At 37.5% G+C, this 16,693-nt stretch overlaps 1 protein-coding gene across 29 annotated transcripts in view; it reads left to right on the top strand.

Annotated features, from left to right (window-relative positions):
- The window catches only part of Ubap2l (ubiquitin associated protein 2 like), a 54,434-nt gene that overhangs the window by 7,569 nt on the left and 30,172 nt on the right, over positions 1–16,693 (top strand). For 11 of the 29 annotated variants that reach the window (XR_007835426.1, XM_051198979.1, XM_051198973.1 and 8 more), the window contains exons 3-11: positions 26–103; positions 1,131–1,241; positions 4,386–4,587; positions 4,947–5,042; positions 8,868–8,913; positions 9,390–9,502; positions 11,935–11,994; positions 14,691–14,743; positions 16,337–16,422. Coding sequence is in view for 28 of the 29 variants with exons in the window: in XM_051198979.1 (XP_051054936.1) it covers positions 26–103; positions 1,131–1,241; positions 4,386–4,587; positions 4,947–5,042; positions 8,868–8,913; positions 9,390–9,502; positions 11,935–11,994; positions 14,691–14,743; positions 16,337–16,422 (845 nt within the window). In the remaining variant the exon portion in view is untranslated. The remainder of the gene's footprint in view (positions 1–25; positions 104–1,130; positions 1,242–4,385; positions 4,588–4,946; positions 5,043–8,867; positions 8,914–9,389; positions 9,503–11,934; positions 11,995–14,690; positions 14,744–16,336; positions 16,423–16,693) is intronic. The other 18 variants (XM_051198990.1, XM_051198986.1, XM_051198989.1 and 15 more) reach the window with 3 other exon arrangements.

Genomic DNA, 16,693 nt, shown 5'->3' with positions numbered 1-16,693 from the left:
TTCTTTATTTTATCTCAATTCCTAGGCTACTGCAGAGCAAATTCGACTTGCACAGATGATTTCGGACCATAATGATGCTGACTTTGAGGAGAAGGTGAAACAAGTGAGTATCCCACTAGCTTTCTGTAAGCTAAGAGAAAAATATTAGAGTGAAAGTGGCATTAAATGTCATTGATGCTTATGTTGAATAATTGTATATACATTGGATATAATTATTCTGGGTAGGGAGATTGCTCACTGGGGAAAGTGTTTGAGGATCTGACTTTGAATCCCATAAAGCCTGGCAAACCATGCATGGGAGCACTCATTATGGGAGTTGGAGATAGGAGAATTTGAGTTTTTGTATAGAGTGATGAATAACCAAAGAGACTGTCTCAAGGTAGAAGTATAGGACTGATAACTAAAGCTGTCCTCTAACCTCCACATATAGGCTGTGGTCCACAAATTCCTGTTACACAGAAATTTGGGTACATTTATACACACACAAGGAAAAATAATTACATTCATTGATAGTTTAGACTATTAATTAATTGTTTTCATTGCATTCCTTTAAATAGCTACCTCATCCAAAAAGTTTTGTCTCTATTCTGTGTGTGTGTGTTCTGATACACCCAGAATCTTGTGACTACTAAGTTCATACTTACCACTGAGCTGAATTCTCAGCCCCTTTGATCTAGCAAGTGTGGAAAATGACAATGTAGAGCAGAAGCTTGTGTGTTTCTACTTGGTTCTCCATTTGATGCTTAATTACTTTGTGAATATTTTTTACCTCATCCTTAAGCCACAGATATTAAAACTTTGCTTTTGTTAACATTTGAATGTGTTTGTATACGTACATGCTATGGTACGTGATGTGGAGGCAACATGATAATTTGTGGGAGTTGGTTTTTTCTTCCTAACTGTAGGTCCTAGCAATTGAACTCAAGATGTCTTGTTTGGTGGCAAGTGCCCTTAACCTGCTGAGCCATTTCCTGGACCTTAAAGTTTTGCTTTTGAAAGTACAATTATGTTTTACATATCTTGCTTTTTAAGCTTGTATCATTCAATTGTAGCTGGTATCTCCTTCCTTCATCTGGCTTCTTTTTTTTCGAGTACAAACTTAGTTATGATGACTGACATTTCTCTTTCAGTTGATTGATATCACAGGCAAAAACCAGGATGAATGTGTGATTGCTTTACACGACTGCAATGGAGATGTCAACAGAGCCATCAATGTTCTCCTGGAAGGAAACCCAGACACGGTAAATTGCTAATAAAGTGTTTTAAAGTGTGGGGTCCTGGGTTAGGAGGGTAGTAAGAAATAATTCTAAAAACAGCAGGTGGGCAGGTGGTCTTAAACCAACATACCTTTTTTCTAAATAGAATAAGAAAGATCTATAGAGATTGTGGCAAATTATAAATAATATATATAAATGATACATATATATGTATGTGTATGTCTCCAGAAGAATCATAGGAGAATGCAAGTGAAGTCAGTCTCTTTAATTGGTCTGGAATAAATTGTTCATTGCACCTGACTGATTTCAAGGCTTAGAAGGTTTGGGTTGCTTTGAATTAGAAATATCACTTTACAGTCTTGATTACTAGTCATGGAAAATGTCTGTTCATTTTAGTTGTTGGTGAGTTAGTTAACAAATTACGAGATTCTAAATAGAGGACTTTCTAATATTTATTAGCTTTATATTTATATTAGTTTTGATCTGCTAGTAAAAAAAATTGTATTTTTTTAATTTTTTGATTTCATTTTACATTCAGCCACAGTATTTGTGATATTTGTATAGCACTTGAGAAACTTTAGTTTTATGTGAGATCATTTTGAAACATTTTCACTACACTGGTCTTATTTATACTGAGGATTTCTGGTTGAGATAGAGTTCATCCTTTAGTATACCAGTTAAAGATATGCATTTGAGTTTCTCTGTATGTCCCTGGCTGTTTTGAAACTTGTTCTGTACATCAGGCAGGCCTTGAATTCAGAGATTCCCCTGCCTCTGCCTCTAGAATGCTGGAATTAAAGGTATGCGTCAATGCTTCCCGACCCAACTGAAGATATGTAAAGATAAAAACTGTCAGCAAACCACTAGAAGATTATCAGTTTCCTAGCATAATAGCAAATAGTGGGAAATGGGTTTATTTTTCTTTTTTTACTCACCACCTCACAATTTCATGCACATAATATACTTTGATCATATTTCCCCTGTTAGCCTTTCTTAGCCCCTTCTGCCTCCTGCCAGACTCCTTTCCAACATCTTGATCCTACTTCACTGTCTATATATGTACCTTTAATTAGATGTGCATGATAATTGGTTAGGAGTTGCTTACTTGAGCATGGGTAATTTTTCAGTAGCTACACCACTGAGTAATATGATTCCCCCTCCTCCAGCTACCATTACTGCCTCTATCTCCTTAGGCAGGGTGGGGCCTTATGAGCCCTTCTCCCATCCATGATGGAATGTTGATGGCCCCAGTCTTGTGCCAAGTGACCCCTGCTGGTATGGGTTAATGGTGAACTTGCCATGTCATATCCAGAAGACAGCTTTTCACAGCACTCCTTACTATCCTCGGCTTTTAAACTCTTTTAGCCATGTTCTGTCATGTTCCCTCAGCCTTGGAAAGGTTGTTGTAGACACCCTACTTAGAGCTGAGTATTTAGCAGTTACGTATTCTCCACACTTAGACCAATTAATGAGTCTGTCAGCTGTTGCTCACAATGAAAAGAAACAGAGAGAGAGAAAGAGAGAAAGAAAGAAGTGATCTATTTAGAGCTTGGTGTAGTGCATGCTTTAATCCTAGCACTGGGGAGACGAGGCAGACAGATAACCTGTAGGTTCTACATATTGAGTTCTAAGATAGCAAGGGCTACATAGAGGGACCACATCACAAAAACTAAAAAGCAAATATTTAGAAGTCAGGTTAATACCCTGTCCATTTAGCCGTTTTCTTCTTTTTGTCTGTTTATGTTTTTGTAAAACTAGGTCTTTAGCCTAGGTTAGGCTCAACTCACAAATCTTCATCTTCTTTTTCTTCTCCTTCTCTTCATACTACTCCTCCTTCTTTTTCTTCTTTTCTTCTTCAAGACAGAGTTTCTCTGCTTTGCTTTGGAGCCTTCTGGAACTTGCTCTGTAGACCAGGCTGGCCTCTATCCCCACCTGCCTCTGCTTACTGAGTGCTGGGACTAAAGTCATGCACCACCAATGTCTGGCTGACTCACAAGTCTTAGTCACAAGTATTAGTGTGTCTGTGTTTTCAGTGTGTGTTCTTATCTGTGATGGGGCGGTGCAAGTGTGTGAGGCCAGAGGGTAACCTCCAGTGTTATTTCTCAGCCACTTACTTTGTATTTGGAGGCAGGGGTTCTCTCAGGGACCTGGGGTTCAGGGTTCAACTAGGCAAGCCTCAGGGATCTGTCTCCACCTCACTAGTACTAGGATTAAAAGTACATGCTACCTTGTTGGGCTTTTTAATGTACAGGTCCTCATACTTGTGTGGTAAGCACTTTAACTACTTGATGTCTCCCTAGCTCTATATATTTACAGGAGTAAAATGTAAACTTCAAACTTGATACCCTCATGCTTCAACCTTAATCCCCCAGCCCCCTCCCCTCACTCCTCTTGCAAGTGCTGGGATTGTAAGTGTATGCCATCATGCACCATGCCTGGCTTAAAATATTTACTTTTTGTTCCTGGGGTAGTTTTATTATTATGTTGTGTTTTTAAAAATACTACTGGTCTTTTTTATTGTGTGTGTGATGTGTGTAGGGGTGAATAGGTACATATGGAAGTCAAAGGCTAGCAGTCAGGAGTTGGTTTTCAAGGCAAGTGTCCTTACCTTGTAACTATCTCATGCTTTTTTAAAGTTTTTACATTTTTCTTTATAGAAGTTATATCTTGTTTATCTTATCTCACCTTACATCCTTAGTCTAGTGCTATAAATCTGACCTTCCACTATTATCTAAAAGGGAGACTATGAGTTTAGGCCACATTTAAATCAGCTACAATAATAAAACCAATGAAGAATCAGTACTGGTAGCATTGAATATATTTTAGTCTGAGATCATTGAGAAAAAACCTAACAGTGTCTCAAGACGATCATAATTCTTTTTCATCATCTGCTACCATTAGTTAATATACACACAGATTTTTGTTTTTCTTTCAAGACAGGGTTTCTCTGTGTAGCCCTAGCTGTCTTGAAACTCATGCTTTAGACCATGCTGGCCTTGAACTCACAGAACCACCTGCGTCTGCCTCCTGAATGCAGGTGTGGCCCACTACTGCCCAGCTTAAAATTTCTCAAACTGGATCCTGAGAAAACAATTGTACCAGCTTTCACCTCTAGTGTGCTCATTGTAGTCCATATTGATCAGTCATGAGTGTTCTACCTTTCTTTAGCATTCCTGGGAGATGGTTGGGAAGAAGAAAGGAGTCTCAGGACAGAAGGATGCTGGACAAACTGAATCTAATGAAGAAGGAAAAGAAAATCGAGACCGTGACAGAGACTATAGTCGGCGACGTGGTGGGCCACCAAGGCGGGGGAGAGGTGCCAGCCGTGGAAGAGAGTGTATGCATGGGGCTTTATCAAAACCAGCTGTGGGTCAGTAATGTCTAGACTCCAGGGATGTGTCAGGCTCCTGCTAGGCAGGACCCTGGAACTGTTATATCACCTATTTGCTTTCTTGTCACCCATCTGTTAAAGTTTGATATCTTTTACATGTACTCTTTCCTGCAATAGTCATAATATGGTGTTAAATGACCATGTAGTCATTTATGAACTTACTTGACTGGACTCTGTTGTGTCTCATCACTATTCTTTAAATAACCTTCATGTTCCAGTCTACCAGGTCATGTTCTCTTAGTTTTGTCTCCTAGACTCTGTATTCAATATAATGTATACTCATCAAACTAATGTATCTTTATTGACCCTGTACTGTCTGTGTATGTTTTATATTCCAGTTCGGGGTCAGGAAAATGGATTGGATGGTGCAAAGAGTGGAGGACCTTCTGGAAGAGGCACAGACAGAGGCAGAAGAGGCCGTGGCCGAGGCAGAGGTGACAGTTTGGTGGGGGAGGGTTAGGGTGATAAATAGGCATGAAATACATTTACCATCGTAGGGTTAACAGGCAGATATATACTAGAGTATATTTGTGCTGGGCAGAATAGGAATGAAAGTAGATAACCCTGGTCTTTATTGGTAATGGGGTGCACTTGCTTGAAGACTCAGCAGAGTGTATGAGCACATGTACATGTGAGTTTGTGTGCTGGTTCATGTGTGGGGATCCAACCTCAGGTGGTAGTGTTCCCCAAACACTTTTTTATTTATTTGTTTATTTATTGATTGATTGATTGATTGATTGATTGATTGATTTTTTTTTTGAGAAAGGTTTGGTCTGTGTAGCTTTGGAGACCAGACTGGCCTCAAACTCACAGAGATCTGCTTGCTTTGGCCTCCTGAGTGCTGGGATTAAAGGCATGTGCCACCATTGCCCATCTTTAGTTCATTTTTATTTATTTATTTTTCAAGACAGGATTTCTTTGTGGTTTTGGAGGCTGTCTTGGAACTAGCTCTGTAGACCAGGCTGGTCTCAAACTCACAGAGATCTGCCTCCCTCTGCCTCCTGAGTTCTGGGACTAAAGGCATACGCCACCAACACCCAGCTCATTCATTTTTATTTACTTATTATATTTTCATTATTTTTTAAAGATCTTTATTTTGTATACATTGTTTTTTTTTTTTTTCCGCTGTATACCTGTAGGCTAGAAGATGGCACCAGATTTCATTACAGATGGTTGTGAGTCACCATGTGGTTGCTGGGAATTGAACTCAGGACCTCTGGAAAAGCAGCCAGTGCTCTTAACTGCTGAGCCATCTCTCTAGCCCTGGTTGTTATTTTTGAACTTAGAAGTTAACCTTTTTTTCTTTTTTCCTTAAGAAAAATTGTGTGTGCAGTGAGTTCAGGAATTCTAAGTTTCTTCTTTTTCCCTCCACTTCTTCCTCCTACCCATTTCAAGGTTTCTGAGAGATGCCTATAGGTGTCTTTTGTTTTTCTGTTTATTTTGCTTGTACATGTTATGTAAGAACTCTGCTCTTGGGTTATAACCCCAGAAACCAGTAGAGGGCATTGGATCTAGATTGAGAACTGTTAAGACTGTTAAGAACCACTCTGGGAACCAAACCCCAGTCTTCTATAATAGCAGGAAGCACTTCTAACCAGTGAACCATTTCCATTTAATGTTAAAAGTAACTTTGCTGTTACCTTTTTTATTTTCCTTACTTATTTCTGTTCTTTTGAGGTAGGGTTTCTCTGTAACAGCTTTGGCTGTCCTGGAACTCACTTTATAGACTTGAACTCAAAGAGATCTGCCAGCCCCCCCCCCCCCGAGTGCTAGGATTTAAGGCATACACCACCACCACTGCCTGGACCAAAATACCACTATAATAAATATCTTCATAAATTTCATAAATGATCGTTTATTTATTTTTTAGGATAGTGTTGAAAAAATGACTTACAATGCATATGATTTTAAGATCTTTTTTTCTTGTGCCAATTGTCAGGAATGCCAGGTAAATGTTTGTCACTGCATTATTCCCCAGCTCAAGGTCCATCTGCCCATCATACCCCCCCAAGTGAAGAGATATAAAAATGCTTAATTACATTTTATTTATTCTGTGTGCATATATGTGTGACACATAGGTGGATGACAGAGGAATGCTCCACCTTTAGGTCCTGAGGACTGAACTCAAGTCATTAGATTGACATCAAATATTTTTAACCCATTGAACCATCTCACTAGCCCTGGTTTTAAGACTTTTTTTTTAAAAAAGTTTTTAGTTACTTTTTGTTTGTTTTGAGACTAAGTCTCACTTTACAGCCCCTGACTGTGTAGACAAGATTTACTTGCTTCTGTTTTCCAAGTGTTAGAATCAAACATTTGTGCCTTGATATGTTCAGAGTTTTAATGTATTTTACTAAGTAATTTCTGTAATATCTTAAGCAAACCTACCAACTTTTCCACTCTAATTATTTGAACAAAGTTGACTTTATTGGTAATGATGAAACATGATATTGTGAATCATAAATTATTATATTCTTAACACATTTCAGAAATGTCACATATTAAAGAAATAAGGGAACAAAAAGAAAAGTGAAACTTCTTAAGAAAAAAAAGTCACTCAGCTTTTATCAGTGAGATAACCCTTAATACTTCCTGTAAATAGTTAAAATATGGGGTTGGAAAGATGGTTCAGCCATTGAAGAGTGCTTTCTGTTTTTGCAGAGGACGTGGGTGGGTTCTGTTCCCAGTATCCATGTAGTGCCTTACAACCATCTGTATCTCCAATTCTAGGAGATCAAATGCGTGCTTTGACCTCCTCAAGTTCTTCCTGCATACATATAGTGCATATATATACAGTCAGGAGTGGTTGCATATGCCTTTAGTCTTAGCACTCAAAGGCAGGTGGATCTCTGAGTTTGAAGCTAGTCTGATCTACATAGCAAATTCAGACCAGCCAAGGCTACATAGTGAGACTCTGTTTCTGAAAACCAATCAAATAAATAAAAATATTTATTTAAACAGTCAAAAACTCATCAGGATGGTAGTATAGGTTAATGGCAAGTTTCGCCTAGCATATGCACAAGGCCCTGGGGTTTGATACCCTGCACTGAGTGGGGTAAGTCTGCAGTATTTCTCCAAAAAATTTACAAAAAGTCCTAAATCTTAAAAAATTTTATTTGACTAAATTTACATTCATGGATAAGCATGGCTGTCTCCTTATCAGATTCTGCCCCTCCCCTCAAAAAAATACCAACTGCTTTTGTACAGAATAGTGAGAATACTGAGGACAATAGTAGTCTACAGCTTTACAGAGCCATTTTCTCTGGCTAGATCAGATGGGGTTTCAAAATTGCTTCTCTAAGGTCTTTAATGCTCTTGTCATCTTCCTCTGGCTATTTTTCCCTGAATAACATCACTGCTGGAGAATTTTTGAGCAAAAAAGCTTTGGGTTTAAGGTTAATTTCAGAACTGGTAAAAAGACATAGTTTTGTCATAAATTTATTTGCTCTGAAATTCGGCTCTAGTAATTTTTGGTGGAATGGTCTTGTTTTAATTGGCCTCTTTTTCCCTTTTCTTTCTTTTTTTTTTGTTTTTTTGTTTTTTTTTTTTTTTGTTTTTTTGTTTTTGTTTTTCACTTACTATTCCTTGATCTTAGCTACTTTTAATTCATAATGTGGGTGAATTTTCTACTTTGAATTTGCAAATTTACTTGGGAATTGATTCTTTACCGATATTTAGCAACATCAGGCATATATTTATTCTCAGTACTTCATTGGTAATGGACAGAGTCCACAACTTGAGGACTTGAAGTGGTGGGTAATTAGCATCTAACTTGACAATCACTGTTCCTCTCCTGTACATTCAGCCCCACTGGTTTCAGAATTATTATTAGCAATTTGATAAACCTATGTAAAGGAACAGCATCTATCAATCAAAATGACACATGGAATTTTTCTTGCTGTACCATCTAAGAATCCTTCTGGCTCCTTTGTTTTTTTTGAGACAGGGTCTCATTAGCCTGGAACTCATTGATAGTTTGATTGGCCAGTGAGTCCCAGGGATGGGATCCATCAGGTTGAGAATCTTATGCTTGGATGTCAAGCACTTTGTGTGAGCTATCTCCCTAAACCAAGACTCAGCAGTTAGCAACAAACAAACAATTGTTGTCAGTGATAATTGTCCTGTGTTAAAGATTAACTGGTGTATTCCGTAGTATTGAATGAAAGGAAGTTTGGTAGTAATCATTTTCTAAGTATCTGGGCTGGCAAGGTGTCAAAGTGTTCAATGTCAACATTTAAAATATGTTTATTTTTCTGCAGGTAGCTCTGGTAGGAGAGGGGGAAGGTTTTCTGCTCAAGGGATGGGGTAAGTTTCATTGTTTTTTTGTTTGTTTGCTTGTTTTTTGTTTTAAAATTTTTTCACCCTGAGAATCAACATAGATAACCTTAGCCAAAATGAGATCACAATCATTTCTAGACTTGTTTTTGAAGTGAGCTCTGCTTTCTTCCTAACATAAGTTGGCTTTATGCTCATAGTCCTCTTGCCTCAGCATCCCAAATGGTGCACAATGATACATGGTTGATTTGTAGAGGAATAAGGTTTGTGCTCATTTCTCAGATATAGGCATTTACCATCTGAATCATTTCTGTATAGCTTATGCTACCATTTTGCATTGAGTGTTAAGAAGAAAAGCATGTGGGATTATAGAATGGGAGAGTGACTCATCTCTGTTAGGAAGGAAGTAATAGTCAATATTCTGATTGTTTTATTTGAGTTAATATTTACTAACATTCTGCTAATGAAGTTAGAAATTTGAAATCTTTTTTTTTTTCCCCCTCCAGAACCTTTAACCCAGCTGATTATGCAGAGCCAGCCAATACTGATGATACCTATGGCAATAGTAGTGGCAATACATGGAACAACACTGGCCACTTTGAACCAGATGATGGAACAAGTGAGTGACTTTTCTGTCTTTGGGATTCTAAGAATCTTTTTTGTTTTGTTTTGTTTTTCAAGACAGGGTTTCTCTGTATTGCTTTGGAGGCTGTCCTGGAACTAGCTCTGTCGACCAGGCTGGTCTTGAACTCACAAAGTGAGTGCTGGAACTAAAGGTGTGCACCAGCAACACCTGGCAAGAATCTCTTTTTTTGGCATGGTGCTGTGGATTGAAAATCACAGTCTGTGCATAATAGGCAAATGTTCTACCATTGGGATGTACTCAGTCCTAGAAATAATTTTGCATGAAGCATTTTGGTTTCAGTGTAGCCAGGGTTGCACAGAGAAACCCTGTCTCAATGATCAAAATTAAAAATACCCCAAAAAACTGGAAGAGTAATTTTTGAGTCCTGAGATAAAAAAGATGATATAGGAATGAAGATTTAAATTAATGTGATTAATGTGTACTTTTGGTTAGCCATTGGTTTGTGGACATATTTTGTGTACCAGTTCTCAGTTCACTTGATCACTATTTATGAAGTCACAAATGTGTTGCTTGCACCCCTACCCCTGTTATTATTTTGTTCTTTCTTACTTTTCTTTTTTCTTTTTTTTTTTACTGTTTTTTCAAGACAGGATTAAGGACTGTCCTGGAACTCTCTCAGTAAACCAGGCTGCCCTTAAAGTCACAGAGATCTGCCTGCCTCTGCCTCCTGAGTGTACCACAGTGTCTGGCTTGGAATTTTTTTTTTTTTTTTTTTTGATGCATCTTAGTATCTTATCAAGAGACTCACTGGACTTTTATAAAAACCATATTTTTTGGCTGACTTTTCTACATGCATCTAGGTATCATGTAAATGTTTAAGGATGTGTTTAGACTTATGGGATACACCAAGGTATGTTCAGTGGTAAAAGACAGTGTGCTGTTTTAATGGGAGTAGCCCCAGAATCATTAAGTGTCTTGGTTTTTGTTTTGTTTGATTTCTTCATGGTGCTGGGGTTTGAACCAGGGCAGTATGCATGCTAAGCAAGAGCACTATTCTTGACCCCTACAGTGCTTTTGTGTTTGTGTTATCATCTAACTTCCTGTCTGAGCTGGCACATGAGAGCTTGTAGTTTTTCCCACTATTTTTTTAGAGTATTATTTTATTTTTTACCTCAAGACAATTTTTTTTATTTTAATTAGAAACAGTCTTATTTTACATATCAATTCCAGTTCCCTCTCCTATGTTCCCATGCCCCCCCCCCCCACTGATCCCCTCATCCACTCCCCAGGTTTTCCCTCTTTATAAAGAGGTCTGACCATCAATGTTAGCACAAGCTGTAAGTTCCCGAAGGCAGAGGCAAACAGATAGATCTCTGAGTTTGAGGCTAGCCTGAGCTACACAGAGAAACCCTGTCTTGAAAAGGAAAAAAAGGTCTGAAATTTTGGGCTTCTTGTCATGTTGCCATTCAAGTTCGTATATACAAATATTCATATATGCAAATGTACGAATATATGTGTGTGGGGGGGTGTTTACATTTATATCTGTATACAGTATGCATGCTTTTTGCCTGTGGAGGCCAGAAAAGGGTGTTAGATCCCTTAGAACTGGAGATTGGTTGGTTATTAACTGCTGTGTGGATGCTGGAAATTGAAACCTGGTCCTCTGGAAGAGGCCAGTGTTCTTAGTCACAGAGGCACCTGTCAGTTTCTTTTTAAAAGTTTTAGTATTTACCATGGTGAAGGCAAAGTTGAGGTACTGAAAAATTCTGGGCATCTTACTTAGGTTTCCCTATCATTTGGTTATAAAATGATGTTTTAACTTAATATGTTGTATAGGCTTTAGAATTGTTCTTAATTTCCTTTTAGCTTTTGAAGGTGGTGGCAGCAATTTCAATATAAAAACGTTACTGGTTTTCACTTACAGTGTATTCTTAAATAATCAGCTTTTTAATCTTGGGAACAAAAGAGAATGAGAGAGAGAGTGTGTGTGTGTCTATGTGTGTACGCATGCGTGGGTGCATGGGCGCGTGGCACCCAGAGTAAGGGAGAGGTAATTCCCAGTCTTTATCTGTACCTGTCTTATATTAAGAATCTGGTTGGAAAACAAGGATTGTTGTAATGATTAGAAAAGAGCAAAGTTTAGAATTGGGAGTCACCAATCAATTATGTATGGCTAGAATGAAATGATAGATGATGCCACTATCATCTCCTTGGTGTGAAAGGATTGATGGTAGCTTTGTAAGCTCCTGTTGTGAACTTCATGATGTGACATACTTTTATGCATGATCTCTTTTATGTTTTCATAGAGCAAACCTTAAATTTCTTTTTTTAATTTAAGAAATAACTCAAATCTACCCTTAAAATATCCACAGGTACAATGGGGATTGTGTATTGGGGGCAGATGTTTTCATTCACAAACAAAATTTCACTGGTTGTTTTTTCTTTTCTTTTCTTTTTTTTTTCAGGACTTGATTTCATTGGGGTTGAGGGGTCAAATTATCCCCGAAAATTTGAGACTGCTCCTGGTATGATACATCCAGGCGCCTAATTGCCCCGGATATTTTTATAGATTTTTATGAACTGAAATATCTGTGGATATGTCATTTTTCTGTCTTTCTGCTTTTTTTTTCTTCCTGCTTTTTCCTTTCATTTTCTGTGCCCACATTTCCCTCTCCTAAAATATATTCATTTAGTAACTATTTGATATTTACATTGATTGACCTTTGTGCTGTGGGAATGCAAACGCTAATCTTTGTTGAACGTTTGCATCTTACTATCTGGTTTCAGTATCTATGAACTTGCAGTACAGGAAAGCATCAAGCACAAGTATTCATATACTTTCCAATCACAATTCAAATCACAAGAGTTCAGAAAGAAAATTCTTGGGACAAAAAACCCAAGTTAGGTTAACTTTCTAGTTCTAACTCCAGGATTATATTAAGAGCTTACACATTTGGGGTTCTATTTAGCCAGAATGATGCAGATGTCAGTGAGGAGAAAGAAAATAACCATAAGAATGAGAGGATATGGTTTGTAATTTTGTGATTTTTATTTCCCTGTACCCTGTAGAAGAATGTTTTCATTATTAAATATTTTGAAATTCTTAAGGGCTTTTTTTTTTTTTGAGGTTGTTAGATTATTATTTGCCTTTTTCCCCTTAATGAGACAGGATTTATTATGTAGACCAGATTGACCTGAAAACTCTTGATTGTGTGTATGTACACATGTTCATGTCTGTCTGCATTTGTATATGCAGAAGCTCTGAGGTGTCTTCATATTATTGCCACTTTTTTGTCTGACTATACCTGAAGCTCCCAATTCAGATAGAATAGCTTTCCAATAAACTCGAGTAACTCTCCTTTTTCCACCTTCTTTGTTTTGGCATTAGTCTCATGTCTTTGTGCTTGGTTTTGTTTTTGTGTGCTAAGCAAATCGTGCTCCCATTGAGCCAAATGCCAACCTTGTAACCAACTTTCATTCGATTTTGGGTATTGAACAGGTTCTCATGCTTGCATAGAAAGACATCAGCCATCTTTCCTTGCTCCATACTCCTAAGTTTGGATGTTCTTGCCTTATACCTTCAAAGTACTGGGAGGAGGGATACTCAACCATTAATTTGTTAGTTTTATTTTTATTTTATAGACACAGGGTCTCACTATGCGGCCTGGATTCTGGGATTAATGGAATTTGCCACCATGTCCAGCAACCGCTTGTAAATTCTTATAGAATCAATATTTAGGTGGGCTTCGAGAGTTACTCTATGTATTTTGAGTTCTAGAGTTTAAAAAAAAAGGAAAAGTTATAGTTTCTAGTACAGATAAATTCTTTTATTAGTCTTTTAGTAGAAGGAAAGAATCCTATTATTTTTTTCTTTTAAAGATTATGTATACAGCATTCTGTCTGCATGGATGCCTTCAGATGAGAAGGGGGTACCAAATCTCATTATAGATTGTTGTGAGTCACCATGGGGTTGCTGGGAATTGAACTCAGGACCTGTGGAAGAGCAGCCAATGCTCTTAACCACTGAGCCATCTTTCTAGCCCCTAAGAATTCTATTTTTCAAGAATGTCCTCATGGTATTTTTTTTTTCCTGAGATTATATTTATGTGTGAGACAAAAATTGTGAGGATAAGAAATTGTAGAGAGAATGGATAAAGCTCTTGTTGTCCAAGCATGAAAACTGGGAACTGGAGTTTGGATTCCTAGCATCCATTTAAAAGCCAGGTGGATGTAGAGAACTTGGAGGAAGTAATGGGATCCCCAGTGCAAGTTGGCAGCTGGGCTACGCAAAGAGATGAGCTTCAGATAGAGTCAGAAACCCTGCCTCAGTGAAGCAGTGTGATGGAGGAAGATGTCTGACATCAACTTCTAGCTTCCATATTCATCAGAACACCTACTAGCACAAACATTGTGTCTGCATGTGAACGTAAATGCATAGTGCGTGTGTGCACACATGAGAGCGCACACACACAAACAGAGCAGGTACCAGGTTAAGTATATGTAAGTGGCTTGACAGTACATAGTAATTTTCTGTGAATGACCTTGGCAGGTCAAGTCAGTATAGTTATACTGATTTAAATCAGTAAGACTTAAGAACTTGATTTATGCTGGTTTTGTTCATTCCTAGTAGCAGATAGGTTATTGTTGTCTTCTGTTCAGCTTTCAAACCTACTCATTCCACTTTCACTACACATGTGCCAACTTTATATAGTTCTCTACCACTAGTGTCATCTCTTCTGATTACCTTGAATTTTTGTTGTTGTTTTATGTTTGTTTGGTTAGTTTTTTTTTTATATTCAAAATAAATAGACTTAGCTTGCATGTTCTGGTTTGAATTAGTAGTAAGCATCTCATTAAATGACTACTAATTTAAAGCTGAGGTCTTTAAAGATACTGCATGGCATGTTAACTCTTGGTGGGAAGGAGGTAGGAAAGGGTCTTGGATGTATGTATGTATGTATGTATGTTTATATATATTCTTTTATCTGTCTCTTCCTCTCCTATTACAGCTCTGTAACCCACCTGAAAGTGGCTATGAAATAATAATCTTATTAAAGCCTTTTTACTTTGGTGTTTGTAAATAGTCTTTCTTTACTTCTGATGTCAATAAATTCTTTCTGATTGCTGAATTCTAATGTTAAAGTGGTAATGTTGTCTGAACATATTTTATGATACATAACTTTATTTTGCCTTTTTTTTTTTTTTTTTTTTTAATTCCTAGGTGCATGGAGAACTGCAACAGAAGAATGGGGAACTGAAGATTGGAATGAAGATGTAGGTATTCCTAGTCTATTCCTTACATAATGTATTCTATCCCTAAGTTACATTTAGGGATAGAAAATGGATATGTTTCTACCTTTCAAAATTCACTGCTAAGATTCTGACCTAAAACTTTTACATCCAAAATAGTGTTCTGAGCCAGAACTTTTCACATATGTTATATGAAGGAGACTGGGCATGGACAGGACTCTGTGGAACCACACTATGGAAAGGGCAAGTTCAGGTGTGTAAGTCCAATAGAGTGGTTGGTTAGGGTACCAACAATGAAATTAGGACTGGGAACAAGCTAAGTGATAGAATGCTTGCCTACTATATGTCAGATCTTGCATTCAAATCCCATCACTGCAAAACATTATTTTTAGTTGGACAGATAGTAGGCAGTACATTGTATAACAGCTGTTAATGTTGTACAACTCTACATGGAGCTATTGCGTTATTTGGCATTTAGTCCTATAATGAATTGCCAGTGGATACCTGGCAATTATGGTACCTAAGCCTCAAGCATAAAATACATTTGGCTATGAAACTTATTTACCTGATTCTTAATTCTTCAATTGAAATGACTGTCCAGTTGGCTATATGCCAGCTTGATTCCACTTGGAAAACTCACAGATGAGTGGTATTGCATAAGTAAAAGAATTTTACCTTTCCTGGTCATAGTGAAACTTATGTTGAGAATTGTGGTTTTCACTGATTATGGATAAAATTATTTTAATATTTTAAGTCTGTTCTCCTTTAAGTAGGTAAGGTAGTTTTGTCAAATTGTTTTGTCAGTCTTAGGTTTCTAAAAATTTTAGTGTCAAAGGGTAATGATTTTCTTTATTTTTGTTTTTTCAAGGCAAGGTTTCTCGGTGTAGCTATGGTTGTCTTGGAATTTGCTCTCTAAAACAGGCTGGCCTCAAATTCCTCCCTCTGTAGCTGAGCTAAACCGCTCTGTGAATATGAACAAGTTCTACTTTCTGAAATTTAGTTGGTGTTACTAAGAGTTATAGTTGGAAAAAAATAGAGTTTAACTCAAGATTGACAAGAAACAAACCTAATTCAACTCTTCTTTAGGAGGAAGAGTTATCACCTATAATTGATTACCTAACCTAGATGTCTTAGAAATGTAATACAGTCACTATTAGTGCAAAAGTGGAATATAGCTAAAATTCCTGAAAAGATACTACTTAACAAGCACTTGGACCTGAACAGGAATTAATGTTATTTCTTTCTTCATCTTGGTCATGCATTTCCTTTCATTGATGGAGAGAAAATGGTGGAAGATAAATGTCCTTTGGGTAGAAGTAGAAGTTAGGGTTTGTAATGAGAAGATAAAAAGGAATTTCCTCAATATATGTGACTAGCACACAGATATCTTTCCTGTGAATTCAGTGTGTATATGGTATAACACTACTATGTTTTATTGCATTCTTTCATTCTATTCTTTGCTTGGATAAAACCATTAAGCAGATTTGGTATCAGCCCATTCAGGATTCTTCAGGGTAGATAGTTTCTTTTTGCATAGTTTATCTCTTTTTCTTGGTATTTACCTTACTTGTCTTTAACTTATCTGACACCAGAAGTAACTGATTCCTCTCCTTGCAGCTTTCTGAGACCAAGATCTTTACTGCCTCTAATGTGTCTTCAGTGCCTCTGCCTGCGGAGAATGTGACAATCACTGCTGGTCAGAGGCAAGTGTGTAATAAAATTGAGTATCCTTGTAAAACACATAGGTTCCTTTTGATTGAGTTATATAGTTAATTTTATACTTGTGTATGCCATGTTTGTGGGTGCATATGGAGGCCAGAGGGGGCATATCAGGTCTCCCCTGTAAATGGAGCTATGAGTGGTTTTGAGCTGCAAGGTATGGGTAAAGCAAACTGAACTTGGGTCCTCTCCTCTGGAAGAGCATCAACTGCTCTTATTTAACCACTGAACCATCTTTATAGCACACAACTTAAA

Source organism: Phodopus roborovskii, unplaced genomic scaffold (assembly GCF_943737965.1).
Source record: "Phodopus roborovskii unplaced genomic scaffold, PHOROB, whole genome shotgun sequence".
Taxonomy (NCBI): domain Eukaryota; kingdom Metazoa; phylum Chordata; class Mammalia; order Rodentia; family Cricetidae; genus Phodopus; species Phodopus roborovskii.
Note: the sequence above shows the minus strand (reverse complement) of the source record. Positions and strands in the feature narration are given on the sequence as shown.